Source organism: Trachemys scripta, unplaced genomic scaffold, assembly GCF_013100865.1.
Source record: "Trachemys scripta elegans isolate TJP31775 unplaced genomic scaffold, CAS_Tse_1.0 scaffold_26, whole genome shotgun sequence".
Taxonomy (NCBI): domain Eukaryota; kingdom Metazoa; phylum Chordata; order Testudines; family Emydidae; genus Trachemys; species Trachemys scripta.
The window spans coordinates 711,955-736,815 of record NW_023260511.1 but is presented as its reverse complement, the minus strand read 5'-3'; the positions used below and the strand labels follow the sequence as shown (position 1 = coordinate 736,815).

General features: G+C 42.8%; 1 protein-coding gene across 1 annotated transcript in view; it reads left to right on the top strand.

Moving 5' to 3' along the window:
• The first annotated feature begins 47 nt into the window (after positions 1-47).
• LOC117870308 (butyrophilin subfamily 2 member A1-like) overlaps positions 48-24,861 on the top strand; it is a 34,189-nt gene continuing 9,375 nt past the window's right edge. The window contains exons 1-12 of the mRNA XM_034757411.1: positions 48-927; positions 2,072-2,092; positions 2,759-2,779; positions 5,411-5,431; positions 8,182-8,202; positions 11,076-11,096; positions 11,614-11,634; positions 12,201-12,221; positions 14,594-14,614; positions 17,665-17,685; positions 19,806-19,840; positions 22,079-22,259. Of these exons, the coding sequence (XP_034613302.1) occupies positions 744-927; positions 2,072-2,092; positions 2,759-2,779; positions 5,411-5,431; positions 8,182-8,202; positions 11,076-11,096; positions 11,614-11,634; positions 12,201-12,221; positions 14,594-14,614; positions 17,665-17,685; positions 19,806-19,840; positions 22,079-22,259 (589 nt within the window). The 5' untranslated portion in view covers positions 48-743. The remainder of the gene's footprint in view (positions 928-2,071; positions 2,093-2,758; positions 2,780-5,410; positions 5,432-8,181; positions 8,203-11,075; positions 11,097-11,613; positions 11,635-12,200; positions 12,222-14,593; positions 14,615-17,664; positions 17,686-19,805; positions 19,841-22,078; positions 22,260-24,861) is intronic.

The window sequence follows — 24,861 nt, the reverse complement described above, 5'->3', positions numbered from 1 at the left end:
GGCTTCCGTTGGGGAGCTGTGTGGAACTGAGAGCCCTGGCTCTGAGCCCCCGCACGGCCCATCTTCAGTCAGTGCAAGTGCTTCTGGTGAGGACATGCACCACTGACAGAAGGAGGGTAACGTGGACATCATGCTCTGCTTACTACTGTGGTGGCTGTAAGTCAACCTCACATAGGTCGATTTAAGTTTGTAGTGTAGACAGGCCCAAAGACAGTGAATGCCCCTTCGAGCTCTCCGCCCACAAAGTACAAATTACTGGGTAGGCTCTCATACTCCCTTTGTTGTAGGTGGAGCTGTTTAGTTGTCTCTCCTGGGCATTTTAAATGAGGGGTGGGGTCGCACAGTTTAGAGCAGGTTTAACACAACCCACTGAACACTATGAAGCTGATAGCTTAGTACAATTTCATGTTATATAATTCTAGCCCACCTTTTGAACCTTATTGGGTAATCAGACAGCCACTGGAGCAAAGGGCCTGGAACATGTGTCTCCCCCTAGATGAGTACTCTGCCTACTGGGCTACAGAATCTTGTATCTTTGTTAGTTAACTTTTTCCTGTGTGCATAGAATCCTGGTCTGCAGATGCAGCAATTTCTAATCCAGTCAACATCCATTCTCCCTCCATGCTGTGTCTATGGCATTGTGGCCAGGCACAATAGTAACTGTCAAGACTGGAAGCCTATGATTCGGGAGGGAATCTATTACTTTTTGCATGCCCTAGCCTCACCCTCAGGGACTGCACAGGATGGAGAGTGCTCAGGGGACTTGGAGAAACCTGATGCACTGCTTTGGAAAATCCCCCTCAGCACTCAACCCAGCCTTGCACCATACTGTGAGCACACAGCTGAACATTTTTGCCCATGCAAAGTGTATTTGTAGAAAGTTGACTTTATGTATTTATTTTCCAGATAGTCCTGAGGAGGAAAAGGGTGAGTTCCTATTAATAACTGAAAGGTGGCTTTCAATCTGATGAACAGAGGAGACCAGAAGATTGGGGGATTCTAAATATGATTTCTGATGTGTACCCATGGAATGTGAATACTAAATATTCAAATTTAGTACCAATTGTTGGCAGAAACTGTTGCCATCTGATGGCAATAGGTTGGTCCATAGAGAGTGGAGTTCATGGGAAGAGTCCAGTTTATGTAGAAAAGTATTCAGCTCTCACATCAGACCCCAGCACACCACCACAACTGGCCATATTTATATATGTGTATATGTATAGATATTACATGTAAAGCTAGTCAGTTACACATAGACTCACAAGAAAGTCCAAGGGCTGAATGAGCCAGGGATTCTGTACTCCCCGCAAACTTGTTGCAGGTGTCCCCCCAGGACAGGGCTAAGGTACTCCCTTGGTGGGACAGTAAAAGGACAGCTTACATGTCTCATCATTTTTCCATTCCACTAGTTTCTCCGTAGAAAGTTAAACAGAAGCCACTAACATTAGACAATTTCAATCAGCGGATCCAGGTAATTTGTGTCAAAGAGTTTTAAAAGAGCTTGTTGAGAAGCTCATTGAACAGTTAATGCTGATTTTCAATAAGTTTTGGAGCACTGGGGAAGTTCCAGGAGACTGGGAGAATGTTAATGTTCCAATTTTTAAAAATGGTAAACAGGATGACCCAGATAATTATAATTATAAGCTCACTTTCCAGGAATATTCTTCATTCTTCATTTACATATTAGTGCTCAGGAGAATGCAAACATATTTGCTGGAATGGTCACAGAAAATTAAATGCAAGACGCAGGTTTACAGTCACAGGGAATGTGTTTATGACCTCAAAAGAAGATCTGAGAGTAGCTTTGTGCGGTATTTACCCAGCTACAGTCAGGATAACTAGGTTGTATTCCTGGCTCTGCCAGTGACATGCTGTGCTCTATGAGTTATTTTCATTCTCTGCTAAGACAAAAACTAGGAAGTGTTTAAATTTTCATGGTTGTTTTATACCTTCTAATTTAGGAGATATTTTAATTAATACAGTTAACTAAATTTAGAGAATATAAAGTTTTGAGTAAACAATATGTACACATTTAAATCATTCTCTCTTTCTCTCTCTTTGTCTCCTTTAGAATCACTGATGGAAAAAATGAGTAAGTTCACCTGGATATTGAAGCAATTTCAGTAAAATACAGAAGATTTCTACCACATAAAAATATTAATGATATTTTTCAAAATTGCATATTTCTTACTACCCTCAGAAAAAAATGGAAGCATTTTGGTTTTGAAACATCCTAATGATTGATCCTGCAAACAGATGTGTAGTCACACCCTTGCTGCTAACTGAAGCTCCACTGAATGAGATTCCACATACAAAGAAGGGTGTGTGGATTTGGAGTCTCTTGCAATAAGTGAGCCAGTAGACTTTAGTAAAGAACTGCCCAACAGTTCAGCAAAGAGATACTGTAATCTGCAATGTTAACAGAGCCTAAAGGTCTTCTGAAACTGCTGTGATCTGCAGGGTCCCACTGGACCTCGACCTCTGTGCTAACTGCTCCATCATCTGCCCCAAATACTCCATATAAATATATGAAACTATGGAGAGAGAGAGAATCAAACATTTAAGGCCTCAGAATTCAGATCAAGAACTGAGTAAGTCCTGGAGTTGATAGCTCATAGCAGGTTGCTTCCAATACTACTTTCCTTTGATTTTCCAAATAGCTTGTTCCATATCCAACTCCTACTTCCATAGAAAACCTTATCTATACCCTGTATAGACAAAAATATTCACGCACTGAAATGTTGCCTTCTTTTTGCAGAGGAAGTGGGAAAGAGAAAGAGTAAGTCTAAACTGATATTATTAAACATTATACACTGTGTTGTATAAGCCCAATACTATTTCATTTCACCACCCATCCCTTTTTTCACATAGTACCCTGATACACCAGGATTGTTTCTAAATTTGCAATAGAATAACTCCTTTGAGGGTTGTGTTTTTCTTTGTTTTTTTGCTGGAGGGGGTGGGAGGGTTGGTTGTGATTTTTTAATCTTTTGTGTTGGCAATGCTATATTACTTTGATATGCCTATATTATTGTGTGTAGTAATAGGCTCCTAATCTAGGAACACTGTGAAACAGAGAGTGACTGGAGAGGCCTAGTGAAAGTAGAAGTAAAAGGAAACTGGATCCACTGGGCATACAACTTCTCAGTGTGGGGAAAACAATTAAAAATCCAGTTCCATGCGTATAGGTTTGCCCTCCAACAACTGGGTTACCCAGTATTCATGTGAGCCCACTGGCAAAGACAAAATGTGCAGTGGCACTTCTTCCTGCGATGAGGTGTCACCTTGGTCATCCTGGGTCTGCTCTAGGGTATTCAGGGTTCCCCTTTTGGTTGGCCAGACCACAGGCCTCTTTTTTTTTGTTTGTTTACAGGCACACTCAATGTGTCCCTTTTTGCCACAGTGTTGACACACCAGGTCCTTACACCAGCATTCTGATGCCTGGTGACCTGGCTTGCCACAGTGGTAACATTCCTGACTCTGCACAGTTTTGTGGATAGGTTCTTGTGACACTTTATGCACCCTAGGGGATACACCGATGTATTGTGCCTCCTTTGTAGCCAGTTCCATGGAGACTGGAATATCAACAGCCTTCTGTAAAGTAAGCTGAGCCTCTGTCAATAGGCACTTCCATATAACTTCACTGTATAGGCCACACACTAACCTGTCACGCAGGGCATCATTTAATATCTCCTTAAATTCACAGTGTTCTGCTAGCCTTTTTAAAGTTGCTAAAAATTGTACAACTGATTCATCTTCTTTTTGGTCTCTTTTGTGGAACCTATATCTTTCAGCAATTACCAGTGGTTTGGGGGGAAAATGGGACCCCAGGATTTCCACAATGTCACTGTAAGATTTGGTCTCTGGCTTAACAGGGTGTAGTAAGCTGCGTAGCAGGGAGTAGGTTTTAGCCCCTACAACACTTAAGAATACTGGCACCTTCTTCGCTTCTGTAATGTTATTTGCAATAACAAAAAGCTCAAAACGCTCAGTATACACATGCCATTGCACTATATTCTCCTCAAAAGGTTCCAGTGGCCCTGTAAGTGTAGCCATGATTTTAGTTTCAGTTTCACAGTCAGTACCAAAAAGCCAGCACAGTCAGTGCAAACAAGCAACAGCTAAAAGAGTTTGGTAGTTTTTTTTTTTTTTTTTTTTTTACCTTCACTTCTACTTCCTTCTGTTGCTGGAGCAGCACAGGGATCCCATCCTCGTTGCCACTTTGTTTAATCCTTGGGGGCAGCAGGTTTAGGAAGAAATCACTTGAGACCAGAGAGCTGTGAGCCTTAAAAAGCACCCATTTATTTTCACACACTGAACTAAACAAACCAGCCCAAACTGGCTGGGCTATCCCCTAATAATCCAATTCAGTTGCCATAGTAACAACAACCATTACAACCAAATACACAACACAGGACATATGTAGTGTCATAGTTTTAGTGGTTCAATATTGCTGTGTTGCTCCTTTCCTGTGTCCATCCTCTCTAGGAAATATAGTTTGTCCATAACATACATTGAAGGAATTATACACCAACAACATAGTAATCTGAAATGTTAACAGAGAAAATTGAACATTTTCTGAATAATTACAAGTATATTAGTGCTAATCACTGTAAATGAACTCATCCAGAACTCTGTAGTTTGTACAATATTTGGTGAAGCATACAGCAGGGAAAAAACATCAAACATGAGAAATCATCCCAACTGCTACTCCCCTTCACATCTCCTCCAAGTTCATCCCTCCACCCAATACCACCTACTAATTCCTCTTCCCCAGACAAATGCCTGGGAGAAATGGAGAAGTTTCAGTATGTCTTTAATATCAACTATTCTGGGCTTTGATGGATGAAAAGGAAAGCAACTGCTGAAGCTGAGGGTCCTTCACCAAAAATGAGCAGTATCCAGCCCCTTCCTTATTAAATCCAGGAATTTGTTAGCTCATCATTTCAACTAGTTGCAGCTGCTGGAACATTGCCCTGGGTAAGAGGTTATTTCTGAAGTCACTCAAAATCTAAATTATTAAAAATGTCATAGTTCAAACCCAACGCATTGATTGACACAGAGATGCTGTTTCTAAGATATGGGACTGAAATTAATCACAGGTCACATTTTCTCTCAAACAGTGGAAACCTTCAGAATCTCATCTGAACATTGTGGCTCGGGCTCATTCCTACTAACTTCATCTATTTCCAGTTCAATTGCAATAGGAAATGCAGGAGCTTTTGTGTCTGAACAGGTGGCTGCTAAACTGCTCCAGGCTCAGGCCACCATCCCTTCCCTGTACTAGATGATGAAGAGAAGGTTACATGCAGATATTGAGTTCAACTGCTCACTAGAATCCACAATAGAAATAATAGATCTTTGTCCTGAAAACTATGCACACAGTGAAATAACTGTTTTTATTTGACAGGGAAACTTGAACAGGAAAAGGGTAAGTCTTCATTTATGTTACTTAGCTACACTCTGGGTGCCAAATGGTGCCCTCATTTTCATCTGCACCACCCCAGAGATTTCAGCGGGGTTCACTACTGAGTGCAGGACTTTGGCTCAGAGCTCACAACTGTACAGGATTGTGCACTCCACTCCACATTGTAACAGGGTCAGCCTCTTTGTGCTACATTGCACAGTCAGGTGGTGTCCTGTAGACCCAGGGGCTTTCCACTGGCAGAACTGGGGAGGAGGAGGAAATGCTCACGTAGCAGCACTAGGCTCTCTCCTCTTCTCTCCTCCTTGACCCTGAGGCTCAGAGAGAGGCCTTGGAGGGAAGAGGAGAAGTGCTCTTGAGTGGGCAGTATTTTTCCAAGATGGGAGGAGACAGGGAGCTCCTGAGCCAAGCCAGCATGTTCATGAAGCGGGAGGAGGGAGCAAAAGAGCCTTGAGCTCTTTCTCCTTCTTCCTCCCTGTCATCCTCAGAGTGCTCAATGACTACTTCATGTACTCGGGAGCTAGCTGAGTCAGACACAGAGCTAAAGCCAGGAAGCGCTTGTGACATCCCAGGGTACAACTCAGACCAATGGGGGGCTGTCATGAGTGCCCTGCAGCTTTGGGTGCCTTACAATGCTCACAAACAGCCTTCCGGCATACAAGCCAAACCCTGAGTGTCTCTGTGTATCTGCTGGCTCTCACCAGGCTTGATTATACTGCAGGTTGACCCCAACACACCCCCAGTCCCAGATTTTCCCCCAGAAATGTATGTCCTGTACTGCCCAGCCATCTCCTGGACAGTAAAAATTGATCAAGTCCATTATTCCTGTAAGGAATAATATACCAGCTTGTTACCTTAAAACAGAGTTACCCAGAAACTTCAGTTTAAATACACTGGATTAGACAAAACTGTAAATCAAGTTTACTAATTACAGAGGAATAGATTTTAGGTGAGTACAAGTAATGAGACATAAAATTTGGAAATGGTTACAAGAAAAATAAAGATAAAACACTTACGTGTGCCTAACTTAGCAAACTATATTAGATTTAAGTAAAATTTCTTTCCACATGTTTCCATCTAGGCTACAGAATAAATTCTTCAGGTCAGGAGCTCCCTGAGTCCAATATTTGTTTCCCTTTGTCTTCTTAAGTGCAGATGAGGGTGGGGGAGAGTTTCTTGGGGTGTTTGCACCTTCTTTTTTTAGTTTCAGTCCTACTCTTGAAAAACATTTTCAACTGGGAACTAGCAGACAAAGATCTTGTGGGGAAGGATGTTCCCTGATTTTTTCCCCAGATGTTTGTGTTTCCTTGTTTTCCCCTTCCTGCTTGATGACTCTATTTAGTGGTTAAATGAACATTAAGGCAAGCATACATTCCTTTGTTTACAGCAGACCCGTTTGCTGACTTGCTGTTTGCTGTCACTCATATTTGTTCAGGATTATATTTACCATCAAATTATGAGGGTTGGTTTTTTTTTTTTCAAATGATACCTTACAAGGCCTGCCTTTTACTATTATTACAATAATGTGTAATGTGTGAATCCAGGGGTGTATTCCATCACTGTGCAGTGTAAGGGGCACATGCAGCAGCCCTGTGTAGACGGCTCTATAGTCTGTGCACCCTGAAAACAGTGAGCACAGCAATAAGTAACACCATCCCCCTCCCCCCATGCATGCACACACTAATACATTTGAAAGAGACAGGATCCTGTATCAGGGAAAGGGGAGGAGAGTCATCACTGCTGTTGACAGTTAAAGAAGCAGAGCTGTGGATGGGGAAAGGGCAGGGGCTCATATACCAGGGTTTCAGGGCAGGAGTTCACTGGGTGGCTCATAAGACACAGGGACAAAAGTGTCAAGAGGCAGCAGGTACAACATAGGAAAAGGAAACAGCAGGAAAGGGAAGCGAAGGATCAAAGGAAGAGGCTCCCTCAGCCCATATCAAAATCTATGAACTTCAGAGTCTCTGAGACTGTAATATCTTTCCTCACTGAGACACAGGTCATTCAAAGTTGCAGACTTGCCCTGAAGCCATCCAGCACCATTGAAGAACTGGACCGGGAACATGAGAGACCAACACAGATTTGCTATGCCCTTTCCCTGACATTCAAAGCCTCAGCATCTATGTCACAGGGGGCTTTCAAAGGACTATCAGGGACATTAAGATGAGGCATTCCACTGCGTGCAGAGCCTAAAGGTCTTCTGAAACTGCTGTGATCTGCAGGGTCCCACTGGACCTCGACCTCTGTGCTAACTGCTCCATCATCTGCCCCAAATACTCCATATAAATATAGGAAACTATGGAGAGAGAGAGAGAACTGCATTTAAGGCCTCAGAATTCAGATCAAGAACTGAGTAAGTCCTGGAGACTTCACTCCCCTCCAACACTTAGCAGGTGTCTCTCCAGGGCAGGTGAAAACACATTGGTGGGGCTGTGAAAGGCCAGCTCACATGGTCCCTACCCATGTTGCACATTTTCTGTGGATCAAAGAATCATTATTCCAACTCCATGGCACCCTCATGAGAGAGCAATTTACAGAGTGAAATCTCAAATGTTGCTGCATTTCTGTAACTCTATTTCTGGACAGGGGCTGTGGGCAGGGACAGGCAGTTAGTAATGGGGAGGGATGGGGGAACTTGACTGGCAGTGTGTCAGGCAGAATGATTTATCACTCTAGGAAACTGAGCCATTATCTCAATTTGGACACTGAAATCAATTCATATTTTTAAAAAATCGCTTTTTTTTTTTATTTTTCAGGTGAATTGCAGGCTCAGATAGGTAAGTCCGCACTGATTTCTCACTCTGGGAAATTATTCTCTTAACTTGAGCAATTGTGTCAACTTGTACATTAAAATAAGTTCCAATGTTGAAAAGTTCACTTTTGTCTTTCTCAGATAAATCACTGGGTCTAACGGGAAAATCCTCCCTGGTTTTTGTCTCTTCCACTCACACCTTGGAAGTGATACCGTATTTAATTTCTAGTACTCTCTGTGCACTATGTCAAGTGCACACTGAATAACCTCTGTTGGCTGTATGTCATGCTGACAGCAGGCCTGGGACAGCACAACTTCTAGAAACCCCGTCAATCTGTGCTTTGTGACCAAGAACTCCCAGTGGGGTTAGTGCTTGGGTGTACATAGAACATAGATTCATAGATTCTAGGACTGGAAGGCACCTCGAGAGGTTATCGAGTCCAGTCCCCTGCCCTCATGGCAGGACCAAATACTATCTAGACCATCCCTGATAGACATATGAGAATTAACAACACTGATTGTCACCCACATGGGTGATGGCACGGGGAGTCCAGAAACCAGAAGACAGGTCAAAAAATGTTGTTGTTGTTTTTAACTTCTGTGAGGGCTGGTTTTTTTGTTGTTGTTGTTTGTTTGTTTGTTTGTTTGTTTGTTTTGCGGGAGGGGTTGGGAGGGTTGGTTGTGATTTTTTAATCTTGTGTGTTGGCAATGCTATATTACTTTGATATGCCTATATTATTGTGTGTAGTAATAGGGTAGCATCCCTTTAAATTCTCTGTGAGCCCTCTGGTGTTTCTCACCATGTTCTATAATTTTGAAGCAACCACAGACCACTCAGAGCAGCAGTATGTATGCATCTAGACATTGCTTGCATGTTTATATTTCATAAACAGAGTTATCTGGGACCCAGCTGTACCATGTGGTTTCTCCATACTGCAATTGTTATGCAAAGAGCAAGAGTCACAATAAATGTCAATGAGGCTGGGCTCCTAATCTAGGAACACTGTGAAACAGAGAGTGACTGGAGAGGCCTAGTGAAAGTAGAAGTAAAAGGAAACTGGATCCACTGGGCATACAACTTCTCAGTGTGGGGAAAACAATTAAAAATGCCTGGCTGTTTTGGGAAAATGCAANTATATGAAACTATGGAGAGAGAGAGAATCAAACATTTAAGGCCTCAGAATTCAGATCAAGAACTGAGTAAGTCCTGGAGTTGATAGCTCATAGCAGGTTGCTTCCAATACTACTTTCCTTTGATTTTCCAAATAGCTTGTTCCATATCCAACTCCTACTTCCATAGAAAACCTTATCTATACCCTGTATAGACAAAAATATTCACGCACTGAAATGTTGCCTTCTTTTTGCAGAGGAAGTGGGAAAGAGAAAGAGTAAGTCTAAACTGATATTATTAAACATTATACACTGTGTTGTATAAGCCCAATACTATTTCATTTCACCACCCATCCCTTTTTTCACATAGTACCCTGATACACCAGGATTGTTTCTAAATTTGCAATAGAATAACTCCTTTGAGGGTTGTGTTTTTCTTTGTTTTTTTGCCGGAGGGGGTGGGAGGGTTGGTTGTGATTTTTTAATCTTTTGTGTTGGCAATGCTATATTACTTTGATATGCCTATATTATTGTGTGTAGTAATAGGGTAGCATCCCTTTAAATTCTCTGTGAGCCCTCTGGTGTTTCTCACCATGTTCTATAATTTTGAAGCAACCACAGACCACTCAGAGCAGCAGTATGTATGCATCTAGACATTGCTTGCATGTTTATATTTCATAAACAGAGTTATCTGGGACCCAGCTGTACCATGTGGTTTCTCCATACTGCAATTGTTATGCAAAGAGCAAGAGTCACAATAAATGTCAATGAGGCTGGGCTCCTAATCTAGGAACACTGTGAAACAGAGAGTGACTGGAGAGGCCTAGTGAAAGTAGAAGTAAAAGGAAACTGGATCCACTGGGCATACAACTTCTCAGTGTGGGGAAAACAATTAAAAATGCCTGGCTGTTTTGGGAAAATGCAATTGTTTGCAGGCTCATTAAAGGACCAGTCCCCTTTATTGAAAGACTGGAAGTGTATATAACAGTTAATGGTTTGAATGATGAGAAAGAGGTGGTGGTTGTACTGAGTTTCATGGGGGCTTAAGTTTATAACCTGCTGCCTACCCTAATAGCTCATATTGAACCCAAAGACAAAACATCTGCTGCATGGAAATGTGTGAATCATGGTCAACCCAAATGTCAGTTCCAGCTAAAGAATTCATTGTTGTAAGAGGATAGGTATACAGGCAAGAATATGTTGTTCACAGTTTACAGTATTTACCCAGCTCCAGTGAAGTGACAAGAAAACTATTCCTGGCTCTGACACACACTTTTTATATGACCACAGTCACATCTCTTCTGCTGTCTGTGCCTCAGTTTACACCTCTGTGAAATGAGGATATAATTTTTTACCCATCTTTATAAAAATACTATGACACTGGAAGAGCACTACTCACTGACCAAAAATTTTGTGAATGCACACAGTGTCTCGTACCATTCCATTCCATCCCATTGTCACGTGCAAACTATACTTAAACGTCTGAAAACCAGGAAATACATTTAAGGTTCACACAGAAGAACCATCCACATCATATATGGATTTTAGAGCACTTGGAAAAATCACCTTTTTAAAAAAAATTAGCTTATCTCAACCCTTAACTATTTTGGAACCAGTGCACCTCCATAATAGGAGTGTATGGCGATAATGTTTTATTATTATTTAGTAAAAATCCCCCAAGTTCTGTAGCTTTTCATTTAGGACAATTTCTAGTTGACAAAATCAGGTTAAATTTTATAATGACATTGTTTGGATAAAGCAATGTGTTTTTTTATTTTTTTTTTCCAGGATCCGTCGAGAAGGAAATGAGTAAGTCTGCATGGATTTTTCAGCAGTTTAACTCAGAGAAGATCAACAGGATATACATATATTTATTTTCTTTTTTTTAATCTTTACATCATCCTGTCCACATAAATGTCTGTAGCAGCTTACATTTGATACAGCCTAGAGTCTGATATCATGAACAGAACCACATATGACTTAATCCAACATAGTCCCATTGAATATAGCTCGACATTGGGTTTTAAGGTACACACAGAAGCACCATCGACATCATATATGGAATTTAGAGCACTTGGAAAAATCACCTTTTTTAAAAAATGAGCTTATCTCAACCCTTAACTATTTTGGAACCAGTGCGCCTTCATAATAGGAGTGTATGGTGATAATGTTTTATTATTATCTAGTAAAAATCCCCCAAGTATGGTTCTTCTGTAGCTTATCATTTAGGACAATTTCTAGTTGACAAAATCAGGTTACATTTTATAATGACATCATTTGGATAAAGCAATGTGCTGACACTTCAATGTGTTTGGGTTTTTTTCAGGAACTGTCGAGAAGGACATGAGTAAGTCTGCATGGATTTTTCAGCAGTTTATCTCAACTGGATATACGTATATGTATTGTTTTTTTTTTTAATCTTTACATCATCCTGTCCACATAAATATTCGTAGCAGCTTACATTTGACACAGCCTAGAGTCTGATCCCATGAACAGAACCACATATGCCTTGATCGAACATAGTCGCATTGAATACAGCTCGACATTGGGTTTTAAAATCAATAACTGTGAATTTTGTTTAGAGGACTAAGGGTCAGTTTTTAAAGACATTTAGATACCTCACTCCCATTGAAATCAATGGGAGATAGGCAGTTTATTACCTTTAAAAATTTAGCCGTAAACTGCTGGTGAATCACAGGGACATATCAAACTATGGATTTTAGTGCAGCAAATCCTACAATTTAATGAAGAAATGCTGTAAGCTTAACAATTGACAGTGTGTTATAATGGTTGATTGAGCTGGAGCTTATTTCTCAGGACATCTGGATTGTAATAAAAATCATTTACATTTTGTAACTATGCAGTTTAGATAAAACAATGTGCGGGTATTTAAAGAGTGTTTTTCTTTTCCAGAATCTCTCAAGAAATTAATGAGTAAGTCACCAGGCTCTGTGTCACAATCCTCCAGAATCCCACATCGGCCAGGTTCTCCAGCCCCCTCACCGCCATCTCTTTGCGAGCATTAAGGCTGCCCCTTAATGCTCTCATGGGACAGTTGAAGAGCCAAACACAACTCGTTAGAGTGGGATGAGGAGGGCATTAGCGGCAAGCGAAGTCCATGCCCCACCATCCACCCTTATCTGAGGTTATACTCCCTCCATAAACAAATGATCAGTGAAAAGGTTCTTCACACCCTAGTACAGCCTTCATAGAGCCCAAGGCTAATCAGGATGCAGCCAGATGAGTAAGAAAGTTTTTCTCTTCTCCTGTTCTCTGTCTGTTGGCTTTTTGTTGATCCCTGGTCCCAGTGGAGGCATGTAAGTAGTGCAGTATCTCTCCCCATCCCCGTTAACTTTAATTATGGATGTGCCATAGCAACTATATAGATAAGAATGCATCAGGATTTTCCCTTTATCAGGATCTTTATGCTCCTTTCTTTTCAGGAAACACTTCCATGCAGAAAAAGAAGACCTAACTCAAGCTTAAAATGAGATATCCCAGTGTTTTTCCTGTACTTGATAGCTCATAGCAGGTTGCTTCCAATACTACTTTCCTTTGATTTTCCAAATAGCTTGTTCCATATCCAACTCCTACTTCCATAGACAACCTTATCTATACCTTGTATAGACAAAAATATTCACGCACTGAAATGTTGCCTTCTTTTTGCAGAGGAAGTGGGAAAGAGAAAGAGTAAGTCTAAACTGATATTATTAAAGATTTTACACTGTGTTGTATAAAACCTATACTATTTCATTTCATCACCCATCCCTTTTTTCACATGGTGCCCTGATTCACCAGGATTGTTTCTAAATTTGCAATGGAATAACTGATGAATTATTTGACTGCAAGAAGAGTTAGATGGCTGTATTTCTCAACCTTTGCAAAGGAGTAGACAATAGAGAGGCCACAATTTGTACCATAATCTGAATCTACAGTTTATGAAAGTAGATGGTTTTTTACATGGGTTAATTTTGTTACTAAGAGAAACACAACCATTGTTGGACTTTAATTTTTGTTATTGTAGTATAACTTTCCATTTTGACCTGAGTGGTCAGCCAAAACTTTGGGCTCTGAGGATGTACCAAATGGGAATAGAAATTGAGAATGAAGTCTGATATTTTCTTTGGTGGTATCTTGTTTTTTACAAGGAGTGCACAAAGTCCTTCTTCTCCGAATGGAGAGAGTAACAAAAAGAGGAGACCGTTCCTTTGTCCACTGTTGCCAGCCTGCCTTTCCATCCAGCACTCTGTCTGGAAAAAAGCCTTATCTCAGGGCCACTTTACTATGCTTCCAGGCTGCGTTTCCTTGGCTTTCTCCCTCTGTTTTTGTCTTGCTTGCTGTGACCCTCTCTGCCTCTGCTTGTATTGTCTCTGGCTATGTCTACATAAGACTTTTGTTGGTCAGGGATGTGCTTTTTCACACCCCTGACCAACAAAAGTTTTACAACCAAAAAGTGCCAGTGTGGACAGAGCTATGTCAGCGGGAGATGGTCTCCCACTGACAAAGCTACCGCTGCTCATGGGGGGTAGGTTTATTTTGCTGGCAGAAGAGCTCTCTCCTGCCAGCAAAGAGTGGCTGCACTGGAGCCCTTACAGCGGCACGGCTGTAGCAGCACAGCTGTGCTGCTATAAGGTCCATAGTGTACACAGAGCCTCTGTCTCACTGAGACTTGGTCTACACTGCAGAGTTCGGTCGTTATAAGGCAGCTTATGTTGACCTAACTATGTCAGTGTCTACAATGCAGCCTTCCTCCTGCCGATGTAAGTGCCCTACTCCAGCAACTAATAACTCCACTTGCATGAGAGCCATACAGCTTATGTCAGTGTAGTCAGAGAGATGCTGTGTCTGTGTAGACATTATGTTCCTGTTGGCTGTCTTGTCAATTTCATGCTCTGCTGGACAAGAAAACTGGCTCCCAGATCCTCAGTCGGGCTGCTACCGGGTCTCCACTCTGAGCTTCGCTGCCACCTAGGCTCTCCACTTCCTGCTGTGCTGCTCCCTGGGTCCCAGCTCCCCATTCTGGGGCAAGGAGCACGGCAGCTGACCAGACACGAGGTGCAAATCTACCTGCTGGCGGCGAGAAGCTCCAGCCAACTTGCCCCCCCCNTTTAAGGCCTCAGAATTCAGATCAAGAACTGAGTAAGTCCTGGAGTTGATGGCTCATAGCAGGTTGCTTCCAATACTACTTTCCTTTGATTTTCCAAATAGCTTGTTCCATATCCAACTCCTACTTCCATAGAAAACCTTATCTATACCCTGTATAGACAAAAATATTCACGCACTGAAATGTTGCCTTCTTTTTGCAGAGAAAGTGAGAAAGAGAAAGAGTAAGTCTACACTGATATTATTAAACATTATACACTGTGTTGTATAAAACCTATACTATTTCATTTCACCACCCATCCCTTTTTTCACATAGTACCCTGATACACCAGGATTGTTTCTAAATTTGCAATAGAATAACTGATGAATTATTTGACTGCTAGAAGAGTTAGAAGGCTGTATTTCTCAATCTTTGCAAAGGATTAGACAATAGAGAGGCAACAATTCATACCGTAATCTGAATCTACAGTTCTTGAAAGTAAATGTTTTTTAACATGGGTTAATTTTGTTACTAAGACAAACACAACCACTCTTGGACTGTAACTGTTGTTATTATTACTTTTCATTTTGACCTGAGTGGTCAGCCAAAGCTTTTGGCTCTGGGGATGTACCAGGTGGAATAGAAATTGACAATGAAGTCTGATATTTTCTTTGGTGGTATCTTGTTTATTTACAAGGAGTGCACAAAGTCCTGCTTCTCCGAATGGAGAGAGTAACAAAAAGAGGAGACAGTTCCTTTGTTTACTGTTGCCAGCCTGCCTTTCCATCCAGCACTCTGTATGGAAAAAAAGCTTCATCTCAGGGCCACTTTACTATGCTTCTGAGCTGCGTTTCTTTGGCTTTCTCCCTCTGTTTTTGTCTTGCTTGCTGTGACTCTCTCTGCCTCTTCTTGTATTGTCTCTGGCTATGTCTACATAAGACTTTTGTTCATCAGCAATGTGTTTTTTCACACCCCTGACCAACAAAAGTTTTACAACAAAAAAGCGCCAGTGTGGACAGAGCTATGTCAGTGGGAGATGCTTTCCCACTGACAAAGCTACCGCTGACAGTGGAGGGTAGGTTTATTTTGCTGGCAGAAGAGCTCTCTCCTGCCAGCAAAGAGTGGCTGCACTGGAGCCCTTACAGTGGCATGGCTGTAGCAGCACAGCTGTGCTGCTATAAGGTCCATAGTGTACACAGAGCCTCTGTCTCACTGAGACTTGGTCTACACTGCAGAGTTCGGTCGTTATGAGGCAGCTTATGTTGCCTATGTCAGTGTCTACAATACAGCCTTCCTCCTGCCGATGTAAGTGCCCTACTCCAGCAACTAATAACTCCACCTGCACGAGAGGCATACAGTTTATGTCAGTGTAGTCAGAGAGATGCAGTGTCTGTGTAGACACTGTGTTCCTTACGATAGCTGTTGTCTGTCTTGTCAATTTCACGGCTCTGCTGGACAAGAAAACTGGCTCCCAGATCCTCAGCTGGGCTGCTGCTGGGTCTCCACTGCAAGCTGGTCTGACATCCAGGCTCCCCACTTCCTGCTGTGCTGCTTCCTGGGTCCCAGCTCCCCACTCTGGGCAAGGAGCACGACAGCTGACCAGACACTAGGTGCAAATCTACCCGCTGGGGGCAAGAAGCCCCAGCCATCTTGCCCCCCACTCTCAGCTGTGAGTGCAGAGGGGAAAACCCCCGGGGGGCAGCTGGGCTCCCAGTGGGGAGCTATGTGGAGCTGAGAGCCCTGGCTCTGAGCCCCCGCACTGCACATCTTCAGTCAGTGCAAGTGCTTCTGGTGAGAACATGCACCACTGACAGAAGGAGGGTAACGTGGACATCACGCTCTTCAGTAATTACTGTGGTGGCTGTAAGTCAACCTCACATAGGTCGATTTAAGATTGTAGTGTAGACAGGCCCAAAGACAGTGAATGCCCCTTCGAGGTCTCTGCCCATAAACTCCAAATTACTGGGTAGGCTCTCATCCTCCCTTTGTTGTGGGGCTGTTTAGCTGTCTCTTGTGCCATTTTAAATGAGGGGTGGAGGTCGCACAGTCTTTAGCAGGTTTAACACAACCCACTGAACACTATGAAGCTGATAGCTTAGTACAATTTCATGTTATATAGTTCTAGCCCATCTTTTGAACATTATTGGGTAATCAGACAGCCACTGGAGCAAAAAAGGGACTGGAGCCTGGGTCTCCCCCTCCTAGATGAGTACTCTAACTACTGGGCTACAGAATCTTGTATCTTTGTTAGTTAACCTATTCCTGTGTGCATAGAACCCTGGTCTGCAGATGCAGCAATTTCTAATCCAGTCAACATCCATTCTCTCTCCATGCCGTGTCTATGGCATTGTGGCCAGGCACAATAGTAACTGTCAAGACTGGAAGCCTATGATTCGGGAGGGAATCTATTACTTTTTGCATGCCCTAGCCTCACCCTCAGGGACTGTACAGGATGGAGAGTGCTCAGGGGACTTTGAAAAACCTGACCCACTGCTTTGGAAAATCCCCCTCAGCACTCAACCCAGTCTTGCACCATACTGTGAGCGCACAGCTGAACATTTTTGCCCATGCACAGTGCATTTATAGAAAGTTTGACTGTATGTATTTATTTTCCAGATAGTCCTGAGGAAGAAAAGGGTGATCCTATTATCCTATTAATAACTGAAAGGTGGTCCATAGAGAGTGGAGTTCATTGGAAGAGTCCAGTTTATGCAGAAAAGTATTCAGCTCTCACATCAGATCCCAAACCACCACCACAACTGGCCATTTTTATATATGTAGCTATACATATACATTACATGTAAAGATAGTCAGTTATACGTAGACTCAACTCACAAAGAAGTCCAAGAGCTGAATGAGCCAGGGATTCTGTACTCCCTTCAAACTTTTTGCAGGTTTCCCCCAGGACAGGGCTAAGGCACCCCCTTGGTGGGACTGTGACAGGACAGCTTACATGTCTCTTCATTTTTGCATTCAACTAGTTTCTCTGTAGAAAGTTAAACAGAAGCTACTAACATTAGAAAATTTCAATCAGTCAATCCAGGTAACTTGGGTCAAAGAGTTTTAAAAGAGCTTGTTGGGACTCTCATTGGACAGTTAATGCTGATTCTGCAGCATTTCCAGTGAGGGGAGCTGGATCAGACCATGAATCAAGGGGTAAGGTAGAATGAGATGGTTAGGCAGTGCGGACTGAGAGATGCATGTGCAGCAATTTTTCACCCTGGGAATTGCATCTCAGTTGAAAGCAATGCTTGTGAGAAAACTGTAAATATGATTTGGTGATTTTTCTTTCAGAGTCTGACCAAAAAGTGGAGGGTAAGTTTCCATTGCTTCCTGAACATTGACACCAAACAGAATAACACTCTAGGAGTGATCCTGTGTAGTTACTTTCCATTGTCACTACTCCACATGCAGCAAGAGCCATTTGTTTTCTGCTGAGTTTTCTTTTAATCCTGATTAGTTCACCCATAGTAAATTAGGGAGGTGTCTGGCCTCCGGGATAATTATCCTGGCTGCACAGCCAGCTCTTACAGCCAATGGTATAAAGGCTTTGTTGAGAGCAAGAGTGTGCACTGAGGGAATGGCAGAGCCCACCTGTGCTCCAGCCCTATAGGGCCCCTCACCAGCTGTGTAGGTTAGAGCAGCAATGGCTCTGAGCTAATACTGTGTAGGGTTTGACACATCATGGTCGATAAACCCAGTCTGGTTTTTGAGTCTCAGGTAGAGGTGGTTCCAAATGGCATTTTTTCTATAGAAAAGTTCACCTCTATAGACTACATGTCCTCTGATGTATCATGGTCACCCCTCTTGGTAAGTGCAGCCTGTGCATCATGGTCTCACTGGCATCCTGGTAAATATAGTCCAGTTGGGGAATCTGGACCATATAAAAAAATGGGGACATGAGGTAACCGAATCACAACTCCCAGCAATTCTCCTCCAAAATATTTCACTTTTCAGATACAACTAAATATTTTTGTTTGTTTTATGACAAATCATGTTTTCTGTGTTAAGCAGATACTCTTTGCAAAAAAAAAATCATTTTGTTGGAAACCCAATCTTCCACTGGAAACCAGTTTCAAGAGAGAATTTTTGATCAACACTAATTTCAGTCTCTGGTTTCTAACTGATGCTTCCAAAATGTGTTGGGGTTCAGGAAACTGGGATGTGCATCCACCATCTATTTTGCCCCTTTCAGAACCTCCCAAAGACAGTAATTTTATTCTGTAGCATACATTTGAAAATAACAGTGTGTACAAATCTAAACATTTGGATGTTTTTTCTTTTTAAGAAATGTCTCAGATAGTTGACAGTACGTCTGCTTTGATGTCACACCGTTTTCTCTCACAGATGATTTTATCATTATGTCTTCCTTTTCCTGGGATAGTCTCCTTGGTCCTGCGGAGGAGACACAGTCCCATCCCTGAGGTGCTTTCAGCCTGAATTAGATGTACTGTATAGAAGACAATGTGTTTCACTTCCCCACCAGGTTGGCAAACTAGGGCTTGTCTGGATGAACAGTTAATGCATGGCAAGCTGGGGTGTAAATCGATAGTGCATTAGCTGTCCATGTGGACCCTGCTGGCACACACTAATGAGTCCCTAATATGCTTTGATGTGCTCTGCTTTGAAGCAGGAGTTGTTCAGTGTCCACTAGGGGACTGTTAGTGTGTGCCAGCAGAGTGTACACGGACATTTAATACATGGCTGGCTATTGCACTGTGGATTTACATCCCAGCTTGCTGTGCACTAACTGTTCACCTAGACAGAACAACCATTACATGACCGAGCATGCGTCCTTCCTTCCTTCCCCCCCTACACTGTATCCCCAGAGAGGACCAGGTGCATGAGTTAGCCCTTTCTTCTCCCATGGTCCCTTTGTTCTCCAAGACCTGCAGGTGTCACAAATGAGAGGGCAGTTCAGGGGTCACATTATTAGGGGCTTCTAGAACCCCCACCCTTCCCTGTGATAGTTCATGTTTGAGGGTGGTGGGAGGGACATTAGTGGAAGTAGGGGACTTTTTGTGGAGGTAGGGATGGCTTAGGGGTATGGCCAGGGAGGGTAAGAGGAGGTTGTCAACCAGTGATCTGTTAGAGGTTCACCAGATAAGGCAGCTGTGAAGCCAAATTACTAATGCCACCCCCTTGTGGTGTGGTGGACTATTTGCAACATTTGTGCATGTAGCTCCATACACATCAGCACTGAAACAATTCAGTCACAATAACTATTTTCCCCTGAAGACTGAAGGACAATTTGTGATGTTACCTAACGCACCCCACAGTGGATTGAAGCACTTTTGTGTGTGGATGTAGATCAATAGATTTGCAAGGAGACAAATTACAGTCTGTAGTCAAGCCATGGTATTGGTTTGTCTATGTTTTATTAGAAGTGATGTGTGAATGTACTTAAACATGAGGCTTTTTTTTTTCTTTTCTAGAAGGAAAGGACAATAAGAAGAGTAAGTTTGAATTGGTATCGGGACAGTTACATTCGTAGAACTATGTGCCTTCACTATAACAATAACATTTTACTCACTTTAACAACTTGGGAGGTTTGTGACCTTTAATGGTGCCCTGTATGTAAAATGAATGCAGGAACATACTAGAGACCTGCTAAGCATGTACCACAGGCATATGTACAGAAAAGGCTTAATGTGACTAATTGTGGCATAGGGAATCTGTGAAACTTACGTGCTGGGTATACTGGAAGCAGACAAGTTTTCATTCAGATACATAAAATAGAGTATTGCTCAGGTGAGAAGTTTTCAATCTATTGCCAAGGAAAACAATTAGTATTTGGACTTGTCTACATGGGGAGGATGACAGGCATAACTATTCCAGAACAACTCCCCATTTGGACACTTCTATTCTGGAGGGGAAACATGCTTTTTTTCCAGGTTAGCTTGCTCTATTTTGGAAGTGGATTAAGCTAAACTGGAAAAGGCCATTTTTTTCTGGAAAAGGAATGTCCATAGGGGGAGTTACCCCAGAATAGCTATAGAGCTTTAAATTCATACCTTATGTTATTCCAAGATAACTTCCATATGTAGGCAAGCCCTTATTTGGAAAGGTTTAGCCACAAGGTTTGGTAGCAAACCATTCTGCAGATGGTGCATGTGCAAGTTCTTTGCTTTAGTTTCTGCCTGTTTTATTCACTTCTTTAGTGGAGGAGCTTGTAGAACATAATCCACACCCCTGAGCGACGTAGTTAAACTGACCTAGCCACTCCTGTGCACAGCACTATGTGGAGGGAAGGGATACTGCCCTCATAGGCTATGTCTACACTGACACAGCTACTGCCTGTCATAGGCTATGTCTACACTACCACTTAAGTCGGTATAACTTATGTCGCTCAGGGGTGTTGGTGTCCCCCAACATAGCTAGCACCGCTCATTGGGGGCAGAATAATTACGTCGATGGCAGAGCTCTCTCCTGTTGGCGTAGAGCGTCTACACTTGAGATCTTACAGCAGCGCAGCTGCATGGATACAGGGCCGCTCCAGGGTTTTGTCCACCCCAAGCAGCCAAAACAAACAAACAAAAAAGCCGCGATCGCAATCTAAAAAAAGCCGCGATCGTGATCTGCGGCAGCAATTCGGCTGGAGGTCCTTCACTCCCAAGCCGAGTGAGGGACCGTCCGCCAAATTGCCGCCGAAGAATACCTGGACCTGCCGCCCCTCTCCGGAGCGGCCGCCCCAAGCACCTGCTTGAGAAGCTGGTGCCTGGAGCCGGCCCTGCATGGATACAGCTGAGAGTTGTAACATCTCTAGTGTAGACATAGCCTTAGGGAGGTGGATTAACTATACCCCTGTAAGAGCTCTCTGCCATCAGTCTAGAGCATCTTCATTAAAGTGCTACAGATGCAGCCTTTTAAGCGTAGACCTTTCCCTAGGCATGGAAGCTGTTTTTTGCAAGAAACACCACAGAAAGGGATGATAGCTGCTCCCTTATTACTTTTAGCCAAGTGGTTAGTGCACTCACCTGGGATGTGGGAGACCCAGGTTCAATTCTTGCTTCTGTCTAATGGTGAGACAGGATCTTAACTGTGGAGTTCTACCTTTCAGGTGAATGTTGTAACCACTGTTCTATGTGATAGTTTGCCATGGTGCTCTCTCAATCTCTCCTGAAGCAGCTGCTCCACTTTGGATAACCAATTAAATGGTCACTGAGCCACAAAGAGAGAAAATAAGACTTATTCCATAACCTGGTGGTTAGGAAAATGGGAGACCCAGAGACCAGTCTCCTTGTGCCACACAAAGAGGCTACAATAAGAAATAAACATCATGGCAGAAAAAAGGATTTCTGAATGGATTCCTCCTCAATATATTTTGCCATTGTTGTTTCTTTTTTATTGTTTTCTGTGTGTCCAAAACATTCAGCAAATGTACAGGAATCCATTTTAATTTCAGGTCTGTAAGAAATTCCCTCTGAAATCTGTGTCTCAAAGCCACCTTTCGTATTCCCCTTGGTGGAAAGCCAGCCCCACCACACAACACCCCTTGAAATATATGTATAAAGAGATATGAAGAACTTACTCTTAGAAATATGTTTTCTCTAATAATCTTTTTTTATTTATCTCACGGGATGTGTTTGGATTCCAGAAACAGATAACACGTAGGATCTCTAAATCAGTGGTAATGCTCAGGATTTCCTTTATTGTAGTAACAGGGAGTTTTACGGTTGGGAGCTGAGTCTGGTTGGGAATTTTTTAGAATGGACTTCACAAGGGTGTCAGATTGGAATTTGCCATTAATCTCTTGAATGGTTTCAAAATCAGGCACATTAGGAGAGTGTATGTGTGTGGGGATGGAGCTGAGAAGCACTTCTGTTTAACCAATGAGAAATGTTCTCTCTTTCTTTCTCTTCATATAGGTGGGAAAGAAAATGAAGAAGGTAAGGTTTCCCAGAATCTTATTTGCCCTTCAGCCAGGTCAAATCTCACTTGGTCATATGGAGACAAGAGAAAGGTGCAGGCAAATGGATATTTTGTATGCCAGTTGAAGACATCTGCCACTGCAGTGGAAGGAGGTGGTTTATGGAAATGCTGAGATTTTAACATAGTGAATCCCTCTGGAACTAGAGATTTGTCTGTTTTGCTAATTTTCACACTATTTTGCTAGATTAGGTTGCTAATTGTAGAAAGTTGCTTTCTTCAAACACACACACAATTTAAACCTCTTTGTTAGCATTAATGTTGACAAATTGGAGAGAGTCCAGAAGAGAACAACACAACTAATAGGTTTAGAAAACCTGACCCATGCGGAAAGGTTAAAAAAATTGGGTAGGTTTAGTCATGAGGGAGGACCTGATAACAGTCTTAAAATATATTATAGGTTTTTATAACGAGGACAATCTATTGTTCTCCCTGTCCACTGAAGGTAACACAAGAAGCAATGGGCTTACTCTGCAACAAGGGATATTTAGGTTCCGCATTAGGAGAAATTTTCTAACTACAAGGGTAATTAAGCTCTGGAGTAGGCTTCCAAGGGAGGTTGTGGAATTCCCATTGTTGAAGGTTTTTAAGAATAGGTTGGACAAGCACTTGTCAGGGTTGGTCTAGGTTTACTTGGCCCTGCCTCAGCTCAGGGGAGCTGGACTAGATGACCACTTGAGGTCCCTTTAAGCCCTACATTTCTATTATTCAATGATAAAATGTGGCATTAGCATGGCCTCCTATGTGACAGAGTCCTACTTTCAGGAGCACTAAGACCTCTAGGGATCTGTGGAAACTCCAGTTTATGTACCTGCTTTTTTAAAAGATAAGATCCAAATGGCTGAGGGCTGAAATCTGCAATTTGAAACTGCAGCATGTCAATATTAATTCCTTACTGTTGAGGATTGTACAGCCTTGCTCTAGAGAAGCCTGCTCTAGATTTAGCCAAGTTCTGAACTGTTGAAAATCACACACTGAGCATCCAGAGTGGGCTATTCTGTTAAAGAGAGATGCCCTGCATTTTGGGCCTCGCTTAGTTTTTAAGCGAATTAACTAGAGTAAGTGATTTACAGGATCTGTGCTATGACACAGTCTGCATACAGTCTCCTGGGAGCACCCCTTTAATGTGTCAGACCCCCAAGGGACTATTCCACAAGGGCAGGCCACATGGCTTCGATGCCTCTGAGACTGAGCCTTCAGGCTCCAGCGCTCCTATTTCACACCGGGAGCTCTGACCACCAAGTTCAACTAAGACAGACCTCTGTCGGCACCTCAGCAGGTATTTGCAGTGACACCCGCATCCTCTTCAAAACTGCATAGGGTTTATTAGTCAGCTGGAACACAACATCAGGAAATCATTAGATTAGCATAGAAAAGCAAAGGTTAAGACATCATCCAAACTGGCCAAGCCAGGGCTCCCTTGAATCATGCTGTGAAGGAATCATCTTGGTTTCCTCTCTGTATCTCTGTCCTGTTGTCTCCCAGTCTCAGATAAGCTCCTGTGTCTCTCTAAAGGTCAGGCCTTAGCCTCACCTCCTGTCACCTCCTGGTTCATAGTGCTCCTCTGCAAAGCCATGCAGAGCTCACACGTACCATCTGCTGGAGTTTCCAGTTTTTAGGTGCCAGCTATTGAATCATTGGGGTTCCCCTTGTCTTCCCAGAGCCTCCATTGATATGGGTCAGTTTCAGACTGTTCTTAGTGACCCGTTCAAACCACCCCAAACAGTTACATGAGACATACACCTCATGTCTCCTGCTCTGCCCCAGGAGCAGCATGTTAACTCTTCTGCACACACCGGGTAGCAATCCCAAGTCAAATGAGGATTCCACAAGTCACCTCCACACATATCAGTCATGAAAATATTACAGAAAATCCACATTAGTCACACATACTTGGCAGAATGCCTCCACACCACCTCAGGATCATAGAATCATAAAATATCAGGGTTGGAAGGGACCTCAGGAGGTCATCTAGTCCAACCCCCTGCTCAAAGTAGGACCAATCCCCAGACAGATTTTTGCCCCAGATCCCTAAATGGCCCCCTCAAGGATTGAACTCACAACCTTGGGTTTAGCAGGCCACTGAGCTATCAAAAGAGATCCTCCTCCTTCATTTTCTCCCCCCATGTCCCCAATCCTGCAATGGGATCTCTGCTGTCAACATTCACACCTGTGCAGACTTCCACTGCCATCAGCTGGACTCTGCAGGGTTACAGGTCTCACCTACCTAGAACCAACTGCAGACTCAGGACCAAAACTGCCTCCCAGTGCTCTAGAGGACCATGCACAGGGCTGGGAGAGATGGGAGGACCTGCAGAACAGATGAGTTCCTGATTCAGTTGGTGTGGACCTAGTGAGATCACCTCTAAATCTAGTCAATGCCATGCTTCTTGCACATGCCTGTGCATCACGAGAATGAGTAAAAAGAATAAAGAGACAAGGTGGGTGAGGTAATAACTTTTATTCGACGAACCTCTATTGGGGAGAGAAACAAGCTTTTGAGCTTACACAGAGCTCTTCCTCAGGTCTGGGAAAACCACCCAGAGCGTCACAGCTAAATAC